We start from the raw sequence: 24,431 nt of genomic DNA, 5'->3' as shown, positions 1-24,431 counted from the left end.
CTTGCTTAGAGACAAGATAACTACCACTACACCACGTGAGTCCCTACAAGCATTTTTTTAAAAAATGTTTAAATTGTACATGTACATGTCTGGAGGAGGGGGGTGGGGGGAGTTAAAACTGGGGTTTCAGATCCAGAGGAAAAGACACTACAGTGTGCCATACGAACATCCAACATATTAGGCCACATGGTGGTTTAGTGGTTAGCACTGCTGCCTCACAGCGCCAGGGACCCAGGCTCCATCTTACTCTCTAAAGGTGAGTACCATACCACTGCCTTCTGAGGCAGGAATTGTCTGTGTGGAGTTTGCACATTCGCTCAGTGTCTGTGTGGGTTTCCTCTGGGTGCTCCAGTTTCCTCACTGTCAGAAGGTCTACAGGTTAGGTGGATTGGCCATGCTAAATTGCCCATAGTGTTCAGGGACGTGCAGGCTAGGTGGGTTAGCGCTGGGAAAAGCAGGGTTACAGGGATAGGCTGGGAGTGGATCTCTTCAGAGGTTCAGTGTATACTCAAAGGGCCGAATGGCCTGCTTCCACACAGATATTTTCTAGTCAAATCTGTTCATAAATGTTATTACACACCCTTGGAGCAGGTTGGACTTGAATCTGGGTCTCTTGCTCTACGTCTGTACAACGAGAGGACCCATATTCCCCTGCTAGTGCAAGAAATTCACCTGATGCTAATTCCTTGAACTAAACATCGGGCCATCAATACCTGACTTGATTCTGTTTTCACTTTTCACGCCTCCTGTCTACAGACACCACTTCGACATGTCCCAGCAGTAAGAGAGAAAATGAGAATGCATACGTAGAGGAATTAAAATGCACATTTGTGCAATGTTGGATGTGTATCAGAGGTGAATCAGAGCAGTTTACAGCAAATGAATCGCATTGGAAGCATGGGCATTGTTGTAGTGCAGGTAGCGGGGCAGTAGTCACACACACACACACACACACACACACACACACACACACACACACACCCCCTCTCACAAATAGCACTGCTGAAATAGTGCAACCATCTATTTTCGTGATGCTGATTGAGGGACAAGTATTGAGCAGGACACCAGACACCAGGTAGAACTTCCCTATTCCTTTTTGAAATAATGCCAGAGTCTTTCACATCGGCCCGACCAGGCCAAATGACAGCGTCACTAACAGTGTGTCAGCAACCTCAGTACTGCACAAGGGAGTGTTAGCCTTGGAGTTTAGGTGCATGTCCTGGAGAGGGAACCAACAGAGCATGGCTGCAGCAGAGGAAGGAGATGAGGCAGCTCACGTACAACAAAAAAAAAGCAGCAGTGAAATTTTGGCAACCTGAGCATCCTTGAGAGAAGGGAAAAAAAAGAGCTTGTGAAAAGAAAGGAGGAGAATGAAAAGGAGCCAAAGAAAATGACTTCACACTCATTTACTAATCACTAAATACAAGTTAAAATGAATCATATACATGAGCAGGACATACAAATAATAAAAGCAATTTTGCCCAGATGAGGAAAAAAAAATGTAATGACAGCCTTAAATTACCCCATTACAGTAACTGCCATGCAATGAACACTGTGCGCAAAGCTATTTTGTTCCAGCAGTGAGCAATTTAAAACAGGCAATAAAAGTTTCTGTACCGGCAATAATGTACAATAAGGGTCTATGACTCTATAATATCAACCAGATGGTTAAATGCATCCATGAACATATGGCTTTAGTATATTAAACACATTACTTTGACGAAAGCAGCCAGGGGCAATTGCTCCAATAATAAAGCACACCATAGCATTCCCAATGCATATATACACCTCAGCATTCTTCATCAGGTTATCAGAGTTCCCAGGGCTCTTGATCAGCCTGTTAAGCATTGCCATTAGCTATTCCTGGCAGTAGGTGCTTTGTCCATCCTTGCTAATGTTTTTCGTGCATGCAAGGGGCAGGGAAATGAATAATTGCAGGTTTAGAAGGAGATGATGCTCTGTTAAAAGCAGCTCTAAAACCCAAATGCTCACCTCCAAATTGCTTCTTCCAGTTACATGGCACCCTGCACTTCACAGTCTTGGTTTCCTCCTTTTCCTTGCAGGTTCCCTCACGGAGTCCAGTGCCACAGTCACCAGAGGCTGGCTCACATGTTCCCCACTGCCATTCTTTGCAGGTTGAGCCTGACTTCTTCCCTTTCTCTGTAAAGCAATGTGACACCGTGTGCGGAGTTTAGAGTTTGATTAGGGAAAGGAGGAGGTGAAGGCTGGCTGGAAGGGCAAAAAAAAAAAGAGTTCAAAGCCCTTTTTTTTTGGTTTACCTCAAGGAGCTGTTACTCTATGACTTACTTCTACAGTTTAAATACACCACGTTATACAGGGGATTTGGGGCCATCCAGATTGTGGAGAAAGGCCATTCAGCTTCTTGGGCTATTAATCAAGATATCAAGGAAGATTAATAAACCAGCTTGGACCGCCCATCCAGATTGTGAGGGGAAACCCCTCAGCCACTTGGAATATTTAACCAGATACTCAGGAAGATAACGGAGCCTAGTTTCAATCTAATCATAGAGAGGGAGGTCATCCAGTACACATCTGGTCTTCTATCCAGAAGGAACTTACAAATTAATATTGCAAACTTATTCTTTAACAATTGCAGCACTTTGGAAGTCCCCACCGTCCTCCCTTTAGAAGCTTGATTTCAGAATTTCAGTCTGGAAGATGCATGTTTTGTTTTAAATAAAGTAATTCTTAAATGCTTCTTAATGCCACTGATGGTATTTATTTTTTTTAAAGCTCACTATCATTGTCACATCTGTTAGAAATTCCTTTTCTTGATGTGTATTTGATGTGCTACTGAAGCCAGAATTCAGAGCATAGACAGTACCATGGGGCTGGCTGCTACATTTAACTGTTTCAAGGTATTAGTGACACCCAATACTGCCTAGGAACAAGGGCAGTCTCTTGTTTTCATTAGGTCATTCAAAAACAATGCCTGATCACAAATAACGGGAGAAGACAACAGAGACATAGTTGGTCTCCATGCAGAAAAGCCACTCATTATCCTGACTTGGAAATACATTAGCATTCCTTCATTGTTGATGGGTCAAAACTCTGAATTCTGGGTCTACCCTTAGCACAGTTCATGAAAGCAGCTCACCACTACCATCTCAAGGTCAACTAGGCTTGGTCAATAAATGCTCTAATGCCCATATCCCATGAATTAATCAAAAGAAATGAGTTGGGCTGCATTTGGATTTGATGACTGGATTTGAAATGGGTAATATTGAGTCATCACTTCTCATTTTTATTTCTGTCAAAGTAGGTGAGGACTTTTCCATGACCAAATAAGTTTTACAGATTTATTGGTTTGGTGGTTGTTCACTTGTGTGTGTAGACTGGGTTCAGTCTCTAAAGAGTAGGGGTCAATCAACAAATGGGAACCCACAGTTATCAACTGGTTAATGCCATAGAAATAATTTCTTCATTACAGGCATCAATCAGAGCAAGAAGTAACTTTATTGGCCCAACATAAGCCAGTTAAAAATGAGGCAAGTAGACTTAGATCAGTTGTCGACTCTTCCTCAAATGGAAGGACAAATTGACAGCTTTTTGACAGTTGGTAAATAGAATCCCAGAGTGGCGTTCGCATCAATTGACCCATCCTCTGGGACAGGTTGACGGTCTCAGGAACTCACAGCTCTCAGGATCTATTACTCACCACCACACCAACCAGCCCAGCACATCTAGAGCCAATTATAATGACAACATCAAGAGGAAACCTGTAAAAAGGTGACTTTCCCAGGACAACATGTCTGAGGCACATGATTCCTGTCTCAGAGCACCAAACAAGTGGCATCAGGTCGCCAAGGTAAAGTAACCTGCTACTGTTCCAAATAATGGGGCAAAGGACTATGAAAAGACAGCCACATCAGCTCTTGTATCAGAAGAGCACTCAACCTCTTCACACCAGACTAGCCATCAGATCATGTCAATTAAAAAAAAACTGAAACACAAGGAAGAAAAGCACATGTAGACACCAAATGGAATCACAGGGTTAAATTCCAAACACAATTCATTTCTGCTCAGTTGATTGAGTTATAATAGTACACTTTGACATAGTAAAAGCATGGATCAGGAAATTAATATTCATTGGGATGGAGTCAGACAAAGTAAAAATAGTAATTTAGCAGTTTTGGCAACAGCACAGATGTGAGGAACGAAACACGGTTTAGGATTTAACAGAGATCCACACCCTTAATTTGATGAAACATTCTGTGACCTCCCCTGCCCCTAAAACGCGCGCACACACACACACACACAAAGATGATTAAGCTTCACTCACCTTTTTTATTTCTGCCAGCTTCAGAACACCCTGTCATCAGGACGACAAACAGCACAAGTACCAGCGAGAAAAGGACACGCAGCTGCATTCTGGGAAGCAAGGGAATGACACACTGTCATTGTTTTATTGATTCATTGACCCCAACACATGGCGATCATTGTGCAAAGCTGATGTGGTTACTGGGGGCATTTCACTGTTCCAGGAACACAACTAAGGCAGATGGTGTTTGCCTCACCCCATACACTGCAAACTCAGAGGCTCTTTGTGAAGCGCACCTATAATGGGTTTTGGAGCAAAGTTAAAAAAAATCCCATGACCATTGAATTAGTCTGCAGTTTGGAAGTAATTCTTCACAAGAGCAGACAGGAGGAAAACATGATTAAAAGGAAAAGAAATTTAAGTCACCACATCATAAGGATAGGGCAAAAAAATGACAGCATACACTTTGCAGAAGGCTGATGGAATTGAGCCTGTCAAGACTGACAATCTAACAGGGTATGACAGTTAACCAGCTTACTTGTAAATTAAATCTTCGCCCTTCCATTTTATATTTTCAGCAATGCTCCTGGATGAAGCACTGTCCTCATGGTATTTCGATACAAACCTTCAATCAATTTAAAAAAAAAAGAGGGCCAAAATAAACTGGCCTCATTTAGAGTCATAGAGATGACCAGAATGGAAACAGATCCTTAGGTCCAACTCATCCATGCTGACCAGATATCCAAACCCAATCTAGTCCCATCTGCTGGCACCCGGCCTATATCCCACCAAATCCTTCCCATTCATAGACCCATCCAAATGCCTCTTAAATGTTGCAATTGTACTAGCCTCCACCACTTCCTCTGGCAGCTCATTCCATACACGCACCACCCTCTGTGAGAAAAAGTTGCCCCTTAGGTCCCTTTTCTATCTTTCCCCTCTCACCCTAAACCTATGCCCTCTAATTCTGGACTATCCATGCCCCTCAATTTTGTAAACTTCTATAAAGGCCACCCCTCAGCCTCCGACGCTCCAGAGAAAACAGCCCCAGCCTGTTCAGCCTCTCCCTACAGCTCAAATCCTCCAACCCTGGCAACATCCTTGTAAATCTTTTCTGAACCCTTTCAAGTTTCACAGCATCTTTACGATAGGAAGGAGACCAGAATTGCACGCAATATTCCAACAGTGGCCTAACCAATGTCCTGTACAGCTGCAACATGACCTCCCAACTCGTGTACTTAATACTCTGACCAATAAAGGAAAGCATACCAAACACCTTCTTCACTATCCTATCTACCTGCGACTCCACTTTCAAGGAGCTATGAACCTGCACTCCAAGGACTCTTTATTCAGAAACACTCCCTTGAACCTTACTATTAAGTGTATAAGTCCTGCTAAGATTTGCTTTCCAAAATGCAGCATCTCGCATTTATCTAAACTAAACTCTATCTGCCACTTCTCAGCCCATTGGCCCATCTGATCAAGATCCTGTTGTAATCTGAGGTAACCCTCTTCGCTTTCCACTACACCTCCAATTTTGGTGTCATCTGCAAACTTGCTAACTGTACCTCTTATGCTCACATCCAAATCATTTATGTAAATGACAAAAAGTGGAGGACTCAGCACCGATCCTTGTGGCAATCCACTGGTCACAGGACTCCAGTCTGAAAAATAACCCTCCACCACCACCCTCTCTTCTACCTTTGAGCCAGTTCTGCATCCACATGGCTAGTTCTCTCTGTATTCCGAGATCTAACCTTGCTAACCAGTCTCCCACAGGGAACCTTGTCGAATGCCTTACTGAAGTCCATATAAGTTACATCTACTGCTCTGCCCTCATCAATCCTCTTTGTAGCTTATTCAAAAAACTCAACCAAGTTTGTGAGACATGATTTCCTTTGTACAAAGCCACATTGACTATCCCTAATCAGTCCTTGCCTTTCCAAATGCATGTACATCCTGTCCCTCAGGATTCCCTCCAACAACTTGCCCACTACAGACGTCAGGCTCACCGGTCTACAGCTCCCTGGCTTGCCCTTAATACCTTGCTTAAAGGGTGGCACCACGTTATTCTCCTATTCCTGCCCTCACTAGCTTGTAGCACTGGGAGTAATCCAGATAATACTACTCTCGAGGACCTCCTTTTTAAATTCCTGCCAAACTCTCTGTAATCTCCCTTCAGAATCTCAACCTTTTCCCTTCCTATGTCATGGTTTCCAATATGGAAAATGACCTCTTGCTGGCCCCCCTTCCCCTTGAGAACATTCTGCACCCTCTCGGAGACATCCTTGATCCTGGTACCAGGGAAGCAACACACCATTCTGATTTTTCACTGCTGGCCACAGAAATGTCTGTCTGTACTTCAGACTAGGGAGTCTTCTAACACAATTGATCTCTTGGAATCCAACGTACCCCTTGTTGCATTACAGCCAGTTTCAATACCAGAAACCTGGCTGTTCGTGCTATGTTCCCCTGAGAATCCATCACTCCCTACATTATCCAAAACAGTTTGAAATGGGTATAGCTACAGAAGTCTCCTGCACTAGCTGCCTACCTTGCTTTCGTTTCCTGGAGTTAACCCAGCTACGTGACTGTATTGAAGACTTTCCTCCCTTCATATAACTTCCAGCCATCACATACTGTTGCTGTTGCAAATTCCTCATTGCTGCTCACTCTCTCTCCAACCGATCCATTCAATCTGATAAGATTCGCAACCAACAGCATTTATTGCAGATATAATCCACAGTAACCCATAAAGTCTCTTTAAACTCCCACATCTGACAAGAAGCGCATTTCACGCTATTAAAGGCCATTTTGCTCCTTCAGAATCTACAGACCCAGAAAATAACACCATCTTATTCCTCTACAAAACACTGTCCCAGGTTAAATTAATAGTTATGGCTTATATTTTAAGTTTAATTAAGAGACAAATGTCAAAAAACATAATCAAGAAAGAACCCACTCTACTCACCACTACAGACTTTCTGTAGGTCACACTTAAAAACAATACACTTATCTGATTCTGGCTGTGAACTTCACCCAACAGTTCCTCCAAGATCAGTTGCGAACTTCACTGTTTATTAATTTTCCCAGATGCATTCTGATGTTCAGCGATAAATGAATTCAAACAGCAAAGGCAGTAACTGTGCAGGTTCACTGCTGTGTCAGTTTCTTTCTCTCTCTCTCTCTCTCTCTCTCCTGCACTGACCTCACCATGTGCTTCCTTTATCTGTTCTTCTCCCTTTTAAAACTGTTGTTGTTTTGACTATTTTTTCACCAAAGTTCCAAAACAATACAAAAGCACAGAAAACAGTAATTGCTGCTCCTGGGAATTCAAGGAAATCACCTCCAACACCTAAAATACTTCAAAGGAGCAGCTGTTACAGCCAGAAATTTTTCCAGCCCTCCATCTTGGATTACCCAGAATCCAATTGGTACAGTACAGTAAATACAGACTACGAGTCAACTCTGCCCTTCCCACAATCACTGCACTCAGACAGAACCACAATGAGCCCCAGCATCCATTCTGGCATATGTATCCTGGGAAATCAGTTCAGATGCAGGATGAGTGTTCTGATCCTGTTTGTAAAGTTTTTTTATTTAAAGTTACATGATTAGTGTATCTGTGATTAACTGCTTAGCCTTATTTCAATGAGAGAAGTCCACAAGCATTCAGCGTGAACTTTTCCAAACTCTTGCATTCTATCTTTTCACCGCCCATATCATCGCCATACATTACTGAAGTCAGATGTACTTCAGAAACTTCCTCAATAAAAAAGTGTTTCATTAGAAGAAAACAAGCTGATATTTAAACTAACTAGCGATTTGCTGAGAATCATTGCATTTGGAATTTTTGCAAGACCAATTACCCTTCTGTTTAATGTTTGACAGACAAAAACCCAGCTTGTCCCCTGAGTTTGAATTGTCAGTGAATTCAGTCAGAAACCGAGACAGCTTATTAGATTCCAGAAACAGCTCATGCTGAGCAACACAGTGGTCAGAATTTACAATGGACTTCCATTTGTTGGTCATTATAATGCCACCCAGAAAGGAGGATCCACAACAGAGCTTGCCAACTTCCATCTTGAAAAGAATTCTTATGTCAGCTGAGATCAAATTAAACAGTGAGTCTTGTGACTTTGTGCAGAGGAAAATATTCTCTTGATCCAATGTGGCCATTGTGTCTAGCTGCAGGCGATAAATTCAACTACCTTCATACGATTGGGGCCTCTATCTCCATCTCTCTCTCCACACAACACTGTATGCATAGTTGCCAATAAATGGCACAGAGTATTGAATAAAGGAACAACAATTACTTTCTGTAACACTTCATACAATGACTGTGCTGATTGTCCTGAAACACCTGGAAGTGGGTAAACAACAGGTCAGACATTGCGAAAGGAGCTTTTCAAAAGAAAATCAGCCCATCTGCATCTTTGTTAGTGAAGCTGACATAAATGGTTTTAGCAGAAAAGAAGGCACTTATTCAGCAGTAGCTGCCGATAGGCTTTATTAAGTATGAGGCTGAACTGCCAGGCCTCTGCTCAGCATGTCAATGCTAAACAAGTCCCTGTTGTTCACAAGGGTTCCAGATCCAAGGCCAGTTAGCATCAGCCAACTCTGAATCCTGGTCTTTAAAAGGACGACTATTTAGCACATAAACCACAGCCTGCATCACTCCTCTCTCCCGGTGAGATGTTTTAATGAATTAATGCTTGCCAGCTGGAAGTCCCAAGGGCAGCCAGCGGTATATCTTTTTTTTGGGTAAAACAATGCTCCCTTCACTCATGTTAATGGAAAAGGGAACATTATAAAAAAGTTACTCACAGAAGCAAGAGAAAAGGGGGCCAGGGAGGTGTACAAATAACTCTGCTTCACAAAATCAGGATCCATTTTCCAACTGGATGTTAGGTCCATGTTTGGATTTGCTGGCATCTGTTTTCAAACTACAGGCCTCTAAACTTCAGCATTACTCTCGCTGAAAGGCCTACCCTCGAGTATCATAGTCACCGAGTGCTGAAAGAGGCTGTTTGGCCCATTGAGGCTATGCCGACCTTCTGAAGGGCATCTCTCCTGAGTTTACTCACGCTAAATGCTGCAGTTCTAACCTAACCTGCCGTGATGGGAATGAGGGACCTTTCGGTCTGGTGCCCACCTTTTACATCCCTCTGCTTTATGCTCCATGTCTCGCTTACTCCCATTGGGAAGATAAGGTTAAAATAATGAGCTGTAGACCAAGTTGTTCATTGAACCTTAGTTCTTCTGATGTGCTTGAAAATTATGAATGCAGTTCATGCCAATAAACATTTGCTGATGGAAGATAACAAAATGGTGTTGGATACAGTTAACAAGAATCAAGTCTAACAGCAATCTCTAAAGTTGTGGCACAGGATAAAGGGAGCTTCAGTATGTGGTGCAGAAAGGATAGTAAGGAAATTGTTCGATTCATTCTCCAAATATCTGGTCGCTACATTACCAAAAGGATGTGGAGAGGGCGCAGAGAAGGTTTACTCGGATGTTGCCTGGTATGGAAGGTGCTAGCTATGAAGAGAGGTTGAGTAGGTTAGGTTTGTTTTCATTCAAAAAAAAGGGAGATTGAGGGGGGATCCTGATTAAGGTTTACAAAGTCATGAACGGTATAGACAGCCAGAGAGAGAGAGACACAAGCTTTTTCCCCAGAGTGAAGGATTCAATAACGAGAGGTCATGCTTTCAAGGTGAGAAGTGAAAAGTTTAAGGGGGATACATGAGGCATGTACTTCACACAGAGGGTGGTGGGCATCTGGAACGCATTGCCAGCAGAGGTAGTACAGGCAGACTCAATAGACTCATTTAAGATGCGTCTGGACAGATGCACGAGTAGGTGGGGAGCAGAGGGATACAGATGCTTAGGAATTGGGCAACAGGTTTAGACAGTATATTTGGATCGGCTCAGGCTTGGAGGGCCTGTTCCTGGGCTGTAAATTTTCTTTGTTCTAAATATGGGCATCATTGACAAAGCTGGTAGTTATTGTCCATCCCTTATTGCCATTAGTTCTACATTGAACTAGATGGTCAGGTCAAACAAGGCATTTCAGGATTCTGACACTGGGTTAGATTTCACAGGCCCCCGCTCCATGTATTTTCAATGCAGGAGCACAAAATATAAGAATCAGATGTTAATCCAGCCACGCAATGGCTCAATAATAGTGGGAGGGTAAGTTACCCATTAGGCTGCCCCACCCTTCAGCCTGTCGAGACCCTTTTAAGAGTCTAGATTAATTGGAAGTTAAGGACCTCCATTGACATAAAATGATAGCGGGTCAGAGAGTAAAGGTGGTCTTTGAAAGGACTGCTCTTCAGAAAAGGGGAAGGGATGGGGGAGGGGGAGTGCAAATCAATTGTGGGGTGCGCTGTGCCCCAAGGTGTCACCCTCTCACTTCAGTTCCTTATCACTTGCCCACAACCTGAGTTGTCTTTACTGGTCAACTTCCCACACCTTCTCGTGGACCGAGCAGCATCCATTGTGGCATTGTGGCTCCACCGAGAATTACTGACTAGGCCTACTAGAAGTTTGAGGGTGGGATTTCTGCCCATTGAAGTGGGGGGGGGGGAAAAAAGGGGGGAGCAGTCTAATTCAGAGCCTGTTGTCCCACTCCCAGCACTCCCTGCGATCTGCCAGTCTTCCACAAAGCCATTCCATTCAAGATAAACCCTCCTTCAGAGATTCGGGGAATAGAGCAGGTTGCCCCGCCCTACCCCAGTCCACTGGAAAAGAAGAAGTAAATTCAATAGATATCTAAGTTAGAATGATGCCTGATTTGGAGGTGATGATCTTCTTGTATATCTACTGTCCTTGTTACTCTAGCTGGTTGTGGTCAGAAATAGGGGATGCTGTGTAATGAGAATGGATAAGGCAAGATGATGGAACAGTGAAATGAACACAGTCATGTACAAGAGTCTGTGAAGGAGAGATGGAACAGTCTATACTGTACTAGTGAGAGAACAGTACGATCTACAACTATGTAAATAAATGTGTTTGCAGTTGGGAAGTCATCTTGAGGTTCTAAAGGACATTGGTGAGGTCTCTTCAGGAATCCTGTATCTAGTTCTGGTCATTCTGGTATAGGAAGGGTATTATTAGACGGGGTTCAGAAGAGAGTTACCAGCATATTGCCAGGTATGTAACATTTGAGTTACAAATACAGGCTGGATAGGCTGGGATTGTTTTCACTCGAGTGTCAGGAATTAAGACATGTGGCAAGTATTTTTAAAATAAGAGGGCAGTTTGCATGTGGAATGAACTTCCTGAGGAAGTGGTGGATATGGGTGGTTACAAAAGTTTAAAAAGACACTTACGTTAGTATATGAAAAAGAAAGGTTTGGAAAGATATGGGCCAGTAGCAGGCAGGTGGGACTAGTTTAGTTTGGGATTATGTTCAGCATGGACTCGTTGGTCCGAAGTCATACATCTATGCTGTATAACTCTATGCAGAATCGCAGAGTCAGACAGCAGCTCTTAGGCAAAGGGAAACCATTGCAAGCACCAAACAACCAGAAGAGACAAAGATTGCTAACAGAACCTGCCTCGTGGTGAAACAAACTTGGGGGAGCCTTAGTGATTGGCTACACTGCATCAGTAGGAACACTCAAACCATGGTGCAAACCTCATCTATTGCATCCATTGTCCCAATCTGGTCTCCTGTGTATCAGGGAGATGAAACGCAGACTCTGGGATCAGCTCATAGAGCATCTACGCTCTGCACATATCAACCATTTTAATTTCACTTCTCACTCCCCCGGCAACATGCCCAACCTCGGCCTCCTTCACTGTCAGAGTGAGGCCAAATGTAAACTGGAGAAATAACACTGGATGTTCCACTCGGGGAGCTTACAGCCCAATGGCCTCAACATTGGCTTCACCGGCTTCGAAATCCCTCCAACCCCCAGCCTTATCCCACGGCCAGCCCTCCCCCTACCCCCCCGTCCTGTCTATCTTCCTACTCATCTATCCACTCTATCTTTCCCACTGACCAATCACAATAATTCCCTACCTGCATCCACCCTTCCTCCAGCCCCACCTCCCACCCCACTCTATTTATTTTTGGGCCTGACAATGGGTTTTGGTCCGAAACATTGACTTTCCTTTTCCTCGGATGCTGTCTAACTTGCTATGTTTTCTCAGTCCCAATCTACCGGCTCTAACCATGGTGTGCTCATGTTGGAGGCAACGCACGTTTAAATTAAGATTATGGCAACAATGATTATCAAAAAAAAGGTTGCACACAACACTAAATAGCAAGTGGGCTCACCAGTCTGGGGAAATCATCGATATCAACCACTAACTCGGTTTCTCTTTCCACTGATGTTACCAGACCAGGTGGATTGTGTTTTTCCGATCTCCACTAGTCGTGGTACTTTGTCGGAGAAATCACCTGGCAGGCCCTTGCAATTTTCAGGAGGACAATTTGATCCTTCCTATTTCTACAGCTTCTGCATATAGCTTTCTGCATATAATGGTCTAAAGAATTGAGGTGCTTGGTGAGAAGGCAGGAAGTTGGTAGAGACTCACTATCTCATCAAAAATGGTGTCCAAGACCCTAATTCAGAAGTTCAACCACTGAACCCAGACCCCACCATTTTTACATGTGGATAGGTCACACTACACACATCCACAGTTTGTGGAGGCAGTCCTCACAGAAAATTGCAACTGTCTGTTAAATACTAGACATCAAATGCTGGTTAGACAGAATCCAAGCAAACACTTTTAGTCAGATTTTTATTTCTGCTCTCACTGTAAACTCCAACAGTTTTATTTGCTTCCTTATTATATACACCCAGGCAGGCACTCATCCAGCTATCCCTTAATTTGTATATCCATCACCTAGTTACATATGGTTTCAGACATCCATGTAGACCCTACTAGATTATAACAGAGCTTCTAGTCTGACTTCAATTTTGCTAGGATGATGTCCAAAGCAAAGCCATGTACTTTAGACCTGGTAAGAGAAGATCTTACTTTGTTGGAAGGTCTTTGGAGAGGTATATGTCCCTTTTGGAACATTTTATGGTCTTGTAAATATGGTCCTGGGACTCTTTGGGAAAGGTCGGAGGCTGTTTGGGAGAGGAGAAGGGTCCTGTGGGATTGTTATCAGTAGACATAAATAGGTGTAAAATGTGCATAAGCTCATTAGAATTGTCATATTTACAGGAGCTGTAAAGCAAGCCGTCGAGGTATTTAAATTGCCGTTAGATCTCTGAAAAAACAAATTGTTTCCATTCTGAAAACAAAACAAATACTTTCTATTTCACTTCATTAAACCTTTTTTTTTCAGATTAGTACTGCAGACTGATTCAAAATCTATAATTATCACAATGGAATGTCTGATAATTCACAGTTTGATTGACAGCTCCAAGACCACAAAGAGTTTTGAACTGGGATTGTGAATACAAGTGCTGAAAATGGATTAAAGCAAGTTAAATATGGTGAACAGGCTATTATCAATGAGTGTGTGAGTTTGAATAGTGACCAATAGACACTTTATCCAATCTCAGAATAAGTTGACATACAGGTACTAAGCTGTGGGGTCCCGAGTTGGAATGGGTTGGTACCAAGTTGTCATGAAGGATCATGAGGGGTAAGGAAAGGGTTACGGGGATATGAGGGGACATGGCATAAAAGGGCAAGATGGGAGGGAGCATGGGATGGCATGGGTTGGTATAGGAAATGTGTGGGTTGATATGGAGAATGTGTGGGTTGATATGGAGAATGGGTGGGTTGATATGGGATGGCATGGGTTGGTATGAGGGATGTGCGGGTTGAGGGAGAGTGAAGTTTGGAAAAAAAAATTGTTTTGTTCCTTTTTGAAAAAAACAAATCTGGGACTGAAGTGTCAGAGGAAGACAGCCGGCCTTACACCTAGGCCATTTCCAGATCGAAATCTTTCTTGAGGTGGTCGCCCCAAAACCCAGCCCCGTTCAGAACACAAATCTGAACTTCCAGGGCCCTTTCTCCACCACACCCCCAGCACCTGGCTGAGTTTGCACTGCCAGGAACTGTGCCAGCTCCATCCTCTTGACTAGACAGCGAAAATCTAGGCCATTTTCCATTGGGCAGGGATAGACAAACAACGTTTTCTTAACTGGATCTATTCCAAATCCCTCCTGTGTATTAAATGCTTTGGTAATCATAAGAGACAAAAGAACCTATTTCTTCTTCCTGGTCAATATTTATCTCTTGGTATCACATAAATCAGATTCTGATCAATATCATACAGCTGTTCAGGAGATTGTGCAGTGCACAACTGGCTGCTGTGTGGCCAGAATTACAACCATGACTATGCTTCAGAAACATTTCATTAGCTGCTTTGGAACGCCCTTAAGACATGGAAGGTGCTAAATAAATGTGAATTTTTTTTTGCACAACATTCCTATTCCATTACCTTACTCCATTTAATGGATGATAATGAATCATCAGTAAGAATATTGTAAAGGTTTATCACAGCATTATCATGAGTGCACACAAGTGCTGGGCGTGAGAGAGGTTTCTACAAACACATCCATGACCACAGTATATTTCAGACACACATCAGTCTTAGGAGTGACAAACTAATTACCAAACTATCTACACTCTATCTGCACAAAATGCAATTGTCTGCACCGGTCTAGACTGTGGAAATTCTTCAGTTTTACCTCCTCCAGTCCTCTTTCCCTCCACCATCCCCCACCCCATGCCTCCTCCCTCCCCCTCCCCCCAGGCACTTTGTCAAATTCTACGAGTTTGCTTTCTTACAACAAGCCCTGTGGCAAAATGCTCAACAGCTGTGACCCCTGAACTTTCTCCCATTTCTTATTGCACATATCAGGCATAAGTGGCACTTAGTGCATGTTAAAGCCAGGGGAAACAAAGCAACACAGGTTTCAAAATGCTGAATCATGAGAATTTCAGGGCAGCAAAGGCAAAATCCATCACTAATAGTCTGCCTGTGGCAATCAGAAGACCACCTCCCCCTAACTCCCACCAACACCCACCCACCTGTCCACAACCCCCACAGCCTCCAGTGTCAACTGTTAGCATTTAACAAATACTGCTCAGTGTCCATTACGAGTGAGACCCTTAACACTTTGGACTGGAATATAACGCACAGTACCAAAAGATTAAATAAAATAAACTTTAGTGAGACGCTCGGGTCTATCACACATAGATTCCATTCCCCATACATCAATGGGGCATTAACCTTTGAAATGCTGATTGAGGTTACATTGACCCGCAAGAGGTTTTTTTAGATTAGATTAGATTACTTACAGTGTGGAAACAGACCCTTCGGCCCAACAAGTCCACACCGACCCGCCACCCACAGAGACTCATTCCCTACATTTACCCCTTTACCTAACACTACGGGCAATTTAGCGTGGCCAATTCACCTAACCTGCACGTTTTTGGAGTGTGGGAGGAAACCAGAGCACCCGGAGGAAACCCACACAGACACGGGGAGAATGTGCAAACTCCACACAGTCAGTCGCCTGAGGCGGGAATTGAACCCCGGTCTCTGGCGCTGTGAGGCAACAGCGCTAACTACTGTGCCACCGTGCTGCCCACATTATACGATTATTAAGAAGGCATACCGTCTATTCACTTTTATTGGTAGAGGGATTGAGTTTAGATTAGATTACTTACAGTGTGGAAACAGGCCCTTCGGCCCAACAAGTCCACACCGACCTGCCGAAGCGCAACCCACCCATACCCCTACATTTACCCTTTACCTAACACTACGGGCAATTTAGCATGGCCAATTCACTTGACCCACACATCTTTGGATGTGGAAGGAAACCGGAGCACCCGGAGGAAACCCACGCAGACACGGGGAGAATGTGCAAACTCCACACAGTCAGTCGCCCGAGTCGGGAATTGAACCTGGGTCTCAGGCGCTGTGAGGCAGCAGTGCTAACCACTGTGCCACCGTGCCGGTATTAAGTATCAAATTCATTTGAGATTTAGGAAGCATATGAGTAAATTAGCAAGTTTGTACTTAACATGGAATATATAAGAGCATCCATGAAACTAATCATCTTCCATGCAGATGCTTAAAATGCATCATTTCATAAAGTCTTTGTTCTACAGCAATTTTATTAAATTTTAAAGAAAATACAACCTTGGAATTATACAGCACCTTTCACAACTTTAGAACAAATAAAAACAAAGCTTTACAATTAAAGGTGTAGTCACTGGTGCAATGTGGCAACCATTTGCACACAACAAGCCCAAACAGAAAAAAAAAGGTAATAGTAAAGTGTTTTATGGATGTATTTGGAGGGATAAATTTTGCCCAGAACATCAGGATGACTTTCTGCTCCTTTAACAATGCCATAGAAGCTTTATGCCGACCTGAAAGGGCAGGTGGCACCTCAATTCGAGCGCCCATCTGACAGACAACATCTCGAACAGTGCAGTACTCCTTCAGATCTACACTGGTGTGTCAGTCCACAGAAAAACTTGGGATCATCTTGAGGCTGGTTTGCAGGTGCTATAGTGTCAGCTGGCTGCTATAGCCAGTCTTTTCAAAATGCTTTACATAAAGTAACCGCATCCTCAGCAGTGGTCACTTCTTAAAAGTTTAATATTTGAACTTTTTCAGAATAAGGCTTGGTACAGCAACAGCAGTATATTTTATATATAAGCCACTATTCGGGTGCAAAAGTGCAGATTTCTTTAAAAAAATTGTTGCGTCCAACAGTGCCATTGATGTCAGAGTCAGACGTCTGAGAAATCAACGAGATCTATCTTGACTACAATTGCTGTCGGCTGGATTGTGTGATTTCTTTGACCATAGTTTATTTGTTATCTATATTTGCCTCATGTTAAGTTTGGGATGTTAGAATATAATCCCTAATATCCTTTCACAGTCCAATTTTTTTTTAAATCAATAGCTTTTGCATGCTTGGTTGTTTTATTAATAAACTCATTATTATTTGTTGACTAAAGAGGCACATTGCGTTGTTTTTGGTATTAAATAAGATACAACCTGAAAATTTACAAAATGGACCATATCATCCCCTTCATGAAATTTAAAATTTGTTATGATCAGTGGAGTCTGGAAAAAGAATCCATGTACCCCTCCGATCTTGGTCACAACACCTCGTTGACCAAGCCTAGCTGCCCTTGAGAGACTAACCCTGAGCCTTCATGCAGTTCCTAATTTGTTAGGCACAGTGTTCCAGGATTTTGATCCAATGGCAAATATATAAAATATTTCAATACTTTTTATAAAGAAAGAAACCACCAGAAGCAGTCAGTGCACTGGATTAAGTAAGAACAGCATTTTCCTTCTTCCACTAAAGTTATACGACACAGCTCAGGAGGAAACATTTATATCACCCAAGCCTATTCCATTTTCTACAGGTAAAAGTCACAAAACAGGGTGGTGTATGATCCATTCTATTATTGCAGTATGGGATAGACAGAATATTGAAAATGCAATTTATAAAGAATTGCTGACCAATGGGGAACATTATGCCTGTAATGAGCGTAGGGATAAACAGGAGCCCAAATTTCCTTTGAAGATTGAGATGCCAAGCAGAACGAGTTCTAGAATGAAAAATGTGTGGAAACTTGACAGAAACTTCAGGAGAGGAGAATGAAGGAAGACTAATGCCCAATATAACAGTGAGGATAGATCTGCATGGAGCTGGCTAAAAAGTGGGTAAATGTTTCTTGCTTAGGGAAGCCCAAAATATCTGACCTAAGTCTTAAAGGTTGAACTTCCTGGAGATTTCAGGAAAGCGAGAATAGAAACATAGGCAATAGCAAGAGGTGCAGGTCATTTGGCCCTTTGAGTTTGCTTTACTATTCAATAGGATCATGGCTGATCCTTTCACTAAATGCCTGACTTATACTGTCTTGATAGGACCGCGGAACATAATATATCTTAAAGTCATCTTAGTCTTACTGGACTATCAAGCTGCTCTCTCTTGGAGAGAAATGACTGTTGGCAGTTTAATCTGAGGGTCACCAACATCTGAGGTGGGCAAAGAGGTTAAGAAGCAGGGAGATTCATCCCTCAGTAAAGAATGGCCGAAGATGTTGTGCAGAGGTTTCTAATGGGCTGCAGGTCTGTTCTCATGCGGTGGCTAGTTCTTCATTAATGTGGTTCTCTCAGCTGCCCAAACTGTTTGGAATAAATGCAACACGGGTGTAAATTTCAACTGCTAGCCTAAAAGGATATTCACGACTTCTTGTTCACTTCTTATCAGACAATTGACATCTGGAGATGTGCAGAGAGATTTTCAGAGACACGGAGGGAGATTTTCCAGGACACTTTAATCAAGGCCTCACCGACATTCGAACAACTTTTATTCCGAAAATTCCCTGGAGGGCTTCACTTCAAAGGAATAAGCGCCATGATGTGCCACCTTATGGAACACCTTGCAAAAGTCATTGGGAGAGACTGATGGGTCTCTGGCATTTTGATTCAAAATGAGGAATGCGATAAGATCAACCACCAGGTAGGGCAGAACCAACTGCAGCAGACGGAGAGGGCGAGAAAGACATAGTAGCATACACAGTGGTATAGCACACGCGAACTCCTCTGGATTTCCTTCAAGATGGATTTCCAGTGTTCTTTGATAACATGCGTGCCTTTCCATTCAGTCTCTGAGTTATCCCAGCAACATGTGCACAGCATACGCTTTTGCAGAAATACTGTTCCAGTAAACTTGCACCTGATGCTGAGTCTGCAAATTTCTAGTTTAGCACCTCCCGGCAAGTTCGAATTAAGATAATCGTCCATGATCACCATAATTAAAATGTTAAATCCAAATTTTTCAAGCATGTCCCACTAACAATGCAGCCATGACCAAAATAACCCCCTTTAACTCCAAGTTGAACATTATTCTTATAGTGGAGGAAAAAAGATTGAATGAAAACACAGTTGAGGCTGTAAATCCCAGATCAAATGTTGCGTTTAGAAAATAACTCAATAGCTGATTGGGTTGCAAGTTGGATTTTCAACCCTCAACAAACAATGGTGTATAGAGTGCAGTGCTGGAAAAGCACAGCAGGTCAGGCAGCATCCAAGGAGCAGGAGAATCGACTTTTCGGGCAAGAGCCCTTCATCAGGAATGAGGCTTGTGAGCCGAGGGGGATGAGAGATAAATGGGAGGAGTTGCAGGAGTGTGGAAGGTTGCCGCGAGTGCCAAAGGTGGATTGAGGTGGAGATAGTGATGATAGGTTGGAGAGGAGGGTGGAGTGGAGTGGATAGCTAGGAAGGAAGATGGAGGTCATGAAGGCAATGCTGAGTTGGAAGGTTGGAATTGGCATCAATGTAGACTTTACTAGTTTCCTCATTTCCTCTCCCCCACCTTATCCCAGTTCCAACCTTCCAACTCTGCACCGCCCTCATGACGTGTCCATCTTCCTTTTGCTGCTGACCTTCAGCCTGAGCAGCATTCCTCTCCAGACTTCCTCTGCATTGGCACATTCCAGAAGGAGGTGTGGGACAGTCTCATCCCCCCCACAGCCGCTTTGAGGGCAGCGTGTGGTGCGGCTGAGAGTCCAGGCATGCATAAACGATCTCACAGGCAGAGCCCTTCTCACCACCAGCCAAGCCATGTCTTGGTGCTTGTTGGAAAGTTCTGGCGATGAGGCATTCTGCCAAATGGCTTTGACAGTCTGCTCAGGGAACCGCTCGATAGGATCCGCCCTCTCGTTTTCCCGAAGGGTCTCGAGGACACTACGTGTCGACCACTTCCTGATGGACTTGTGGTCGAAGGTGTTTTTCTTCATAAACTTCTCTATGAAGGACAGGTGATACAGAACGGTCCAACTACTCGGAGCGTTCCGCGGTAGTGAGGCCAGGCCCATCCTTTGCAACAGCGGGGACAGGTAGAACCTCAGTACATAGTGACACTTGGTGTTTGCGTACTGGGGATCCACACACAGCTTGATGTAGCCACACACAAAAGGTAGCCATCAGGGTGAGGGTGGCATTGGGTATATTTTCTCCCCCGTTGCCCAGATCTTTGTACAGCGAGTCCCTTCGGACCCGGTCCATCTTTGATCTCCATATAAACTGGAAGATGGCCCGGGTGACTGCAGCGGCACAGGTTTTGGGAATAGGCCGGACCTGTGCCACGTATAATAGCAATGACAGTGCCTCACACCTGATGACCAGGTTTTTTTTCCCCGCGATGGAGAGGGACCGTAGCTTCCATCTGCCCAGTTTCTGCCTCACTTTGCTGATACGCTCCTCCCAAGACTTGGCACACACCCCAGCCCCCCCGAACCAAATACCCAGCACCTTCAGGTGGTCAGTCCTGATGGTGAAGGGGATCAAGGACTGGTCAGCCCAGTTCCCGAAGAGCATGGCCTCGCTCTTGCCTTGGCCCCCGAGGCCTGTTCGAACTGGTCACAGATGCACATGAGTCTGCGCACGGACAGTGGATCCGAGCAGAAAATGGCGACGTCATCCTTTACAGCGAGGCCTTAACCTGCAGGCCCCCGCTGCCAGGAATAGTCACCTCTCAGGCTCGCATCCTTCCTGATTGACTCGGCAAATGGCTCTATGCAGCACACAAACAAGGCAGGAGAGAGAGGCCAGCCCTGCCCGACTCCAGATCTGACTTGGAAGCTATCGGATTCCCATCCATTGATTGAGACTACACTGACAATGTTGGTGTAGAGCAGTCTGATCCAATTGCAGATTCCCTCCCCAAAACCCATTTTGGAAAGAACATCTCTCATATACCTGTATGATATCCTGACAAAGGCTTTCTCCAGGTCCAGGCTGATCAGGCAGGTGTCCAACCCTCTGTCCTGCACGTAGGCGATCGTATCCCTGAGGAGTGAGACTCTCCGCGATCTTCCTGCCCAGCACAGCACAGGTTTGGTCAGGGTGAATCACCGACCCCAGAGCAGACCTGACCCGGTTGGCGATTACCTTTGATAGAATTTTGTAATCCGCATTCAACAGTGAGATTGGTCTCCAATTTTTGATTTCCTCCCTCTCCCCCTTCCGCTTGTAGATGAGGGTGATGATGCCTTTCCTCATGGATTCACTCATGGTACCTGCCCGAAGCATACTGACATACACCTCCAGCAGGTGCTGGCCAGTCAAGTCCCACAGAGCAGAATACAGCTCGACTGGTAAGCCGTCGCTTCTGGGAGTTTTATTCTTTTCAAAGGACTCGAGGGCCTTGGTCAGCTCATCCAGAGATAGTGGCTGGTCCAGCCTCTACCGTGTTCTGTCATCTAAGACCTCCATGATAGAGGACAGAAATGACTGGGAGGCTGCTCTGTCGGTCGGCTTTGTATCATACAGACTGGCATAGAAGGATTTACTGATCCTCATGACGTCAGCTTGAGATGACGTTATCGAGCCATCTTCTTCCTTCAGGCTGCTGCACACAGAGCTCTTTGTGCACTTTCTGGAAGAAGAAACGTGAGCATGTCTCGTCCTGCTCCATGGAGCGGACCCTGGACTGGAAGATTATCTTGGAGGCCTCCGAGGCAAAGAGCGAGGCTTGCTGGCCCTTCACCTCCTTGAGGTCCTCCGTGACATTGACCCCCATAATCTGCAGCAGGAAGAGGGTCCTGCATACTTTCCTGGAGCTGGGACAATTTTCCCCACCTCTCTCTCACCTCCTGAACACCTTTGAGGATGGAGAACCTCTTGATGTTCCCTTTTACTGTTTCTCACCAGTCCACTGTGGACTCAAAGTGGAGCTTCACGGTTCTCTAACCTGTGTAGTCCCTCTTGAGCTCCTCAATGTTTCCCGGGGTCAACAGTTTTGTGTTCAGCTTCCACGTTCCCTTACCAGCCCGCTGCTCATCCTGTAGGTGACAGTCAGCCAGCAGGAGGCAGTGGTCAGAGAAGAACACCGACTTGACGTCGGTGGATCTGACCGAGAGCATTCGGGACACAAACAGGCAATCTATCCTTCGAGCGGATAGACCCGTCTGCCCGTGACCAGGTGTATCTACGCTGCGCTCCGTCTGCAGGGGCGCTGAAGACGTCGTGCAGCTTGACATCTTTTATCGTGTCCATCAGGGCTCTGGACGTGGCATCCAGTTTACTGTCCCCCCCCGCCGGATCGTCCATCTGCATCAATGATACAGTTGAAGTCTCCGGCCAGAATGACCGGCCTGGACGTAGCCAGCAACAGTGGAAGCTGCTGCAGGACGGCCAACCGTTCACTCTTACCCACTGGGGCGTACACAGTGATCAGTCTCAGGGGAGCATTCCTGTACATGACATCAGCGACAAGGAGGGGCCCGCCCACCACATCCTTAACCTCGGAGATGAAGTTGCCTCCTCGCAACAGGATACCCAGGCCGGAAGTGCGGCTATCGTTGCCCCCCGACCAAACTGACGGCCCATGGGCCCACAAGCTCGACCATCATCTGTAGCTGCTGAGGTGCGGTATCCCACACTCCTGCAGAAACAGGACGTTGGCTTTAACATTGGCCAGGATGGCCATCATAGAAACATATCGTGTAGCCGATTTGATGCTACGCACATTGATGCTGGCAATTTTTAAACCCCATTTTAACAGTTTACGAGGTTACCAGTGTCCATTTGCTCTGGTTTTGCCCCGCTGAGGTTTCTGCGTGCATCCCCATAGTAACGGCAAACTGCTGGACTTTCCCAGGGCTGAGGTAGCTGTCTGGCTCCACGCTGGAGCCATTTCCCCACTCTGGTGTCTTCGGGTAGGGCCCAGGGTCCGCATCGTCCTGTTCTCCATCTGACGGAGGGGCTGTTACAGGACCACTGCTCCCAGTTACCTGGAGCTGTGGGTCAGTGGGTGCCTCTTGGTTCTCACTGGGTTTGGGGGGGGGGGGGGGGGGGGGCAGAAAAGAAAAAGAGGCCTTTACCCATCCCCTCAGAGGGATCGTCTCTTCCTGCTTGGGTGGTGCTGCCCTCCTTTTTCCCCACGGCACTCTGTCTCTTCCTCTGGTGATGACCCTCCTTGTGCCCGTCCTCACCGGAAGAGCTGCCTGTATCCTTGTTGTGTAGGTGACGCTTCCCCCTTCGCTGGGTGGCTTTGGGGCCCTTGAGAGGTTTCCTCTTCCTGCTTTTGACAGTAATCCAATCCTCTGCCTCCTTTGATCCCTCCTCTTCCATTTCCTCCGTCTGTTTTGAAGGAGCTTGGATCGGCTGCTGCATCTCCCCGCTGTCTGCCATCTGCTCCGCTACAGCCTGCCCTTCCTGCTGGGTGCCTCCAGACACCGTTCCCGTGCTGTTTTGTGGTACCTTGCTGGTCTTAGTGGGTCCACGGCTCGTGTTGCCACGTCCGGCCATCTGTGCGTAGGTGGTGGCCCCTCGTCTTGGGCAGGCCTTGTAAGAGCTTTACTGCACAAGGCTGTTTGAATTCGGGGTCTTTTTTTACCCTTCCACCCAGGAGTGTTAACACATAAAACAGAGTGCATGCCCACCAAAATCACTGTGACCTCTCACCTTTTTTAAACTAGCAACTACCACTAGTGAAAACAACCATGAACCCAATTAAGTATTTACAAGCAAAGCCCATTATGGACAAAATGAAGGGTCTTTAAAGATGTAATAAAGCATTGCAGATGCAAATTAGACATATGACTGGCTTTTAATCACAGGCAAAAATTATCGGTTGATCCTCGGTTCGTGTTTAATGCTAGAAGCGGTTACTACTTCAAATTAACTGATCATGATTTCTTTTGAAAGTGAAACAGAATTCAAGAATTACAAAATAATGAATAAATAAATGGAAGGACAACACAACAACAACTTGTAAGCACATGAAATATAATGAAACCACTTCATAGGAACTATGAAATACAATCTGCTGCCATTCATGTAAGGAGATATTAGGTCAGATGCCAAAAATTTTGACTGAATTTTTAATGATGGATTGAGAGGGAGAGATGCAGAGAGATTTGAGGATGAGATTGCACACCGTAGGGTCCAGGCATTTGAAAGCACGGTCATCAATAATGCAGTGATTAAATTGAGGGATGGTCAAGAAGGTCAGAATTAAAGCAAAGAGGTTTGTCACACTGGAGATTTGTAATAGGCAAGGGCAAGGCTACTGGTGGGAGTTCTGTAAACAAAGGTGAACATTTTACAATCAAAACATTGCTTAACCAGGAGATAAGCTGACACATGTTCTGCAGGTTAGACCATGGGCAAAGCAGTTTTTTG

The 24,431-nt window shown here is 44.8% G+C and overlaps 1 protein-coding gene across 1 annotated transcript in view; it reads right to left on the bottom strand.

Moving 5' to 3' along the window:
* Positions 1-24,431, bottom strand: part of mdka (midkine a) — an 86,474-nt gene that overhangs the window by 14,978 nt on the left and 47,065 nt on the right. The window contains exons 2-3 of the mRNA XM_060838416.1: positions 4,304-4,392; positions 1,993-2,160 (exon numbers count right to left, since the gene is read on the bottom strand). Of these exons, the coding sequence (XP_060694399.1) occupies positions 1,993-2,160; positions 4,304-4,391 (256 nt within the window). The 5' untranslated portion in view covers position 4,392. The remainder of the gene's footprint in view (positions 1-1,992; positions 2,161-4,303; positions 4,393-24,431) is intronic.

This window comes from Hemiscyllium ocellatum, chromosome 18, assembly GCF_020745735.1.
Source record: "Hemiscyllium ocellatum isolate sHemOce1 chromosome 18, sHemOce1.pat.X.cur, whole genome shotgun sequence".
NCBI lineage: Eukaryota > Metazoa > Chordata > Chondrichthyes > Orectolobiformes > Hemiscylliidae > Hemiscyllium > Hemiscyllium ocellatum.
Note: the sequence above shows the minus strand (reverse complement) of the source record. Positions and strands in the feature narration are given on the sequence as shown.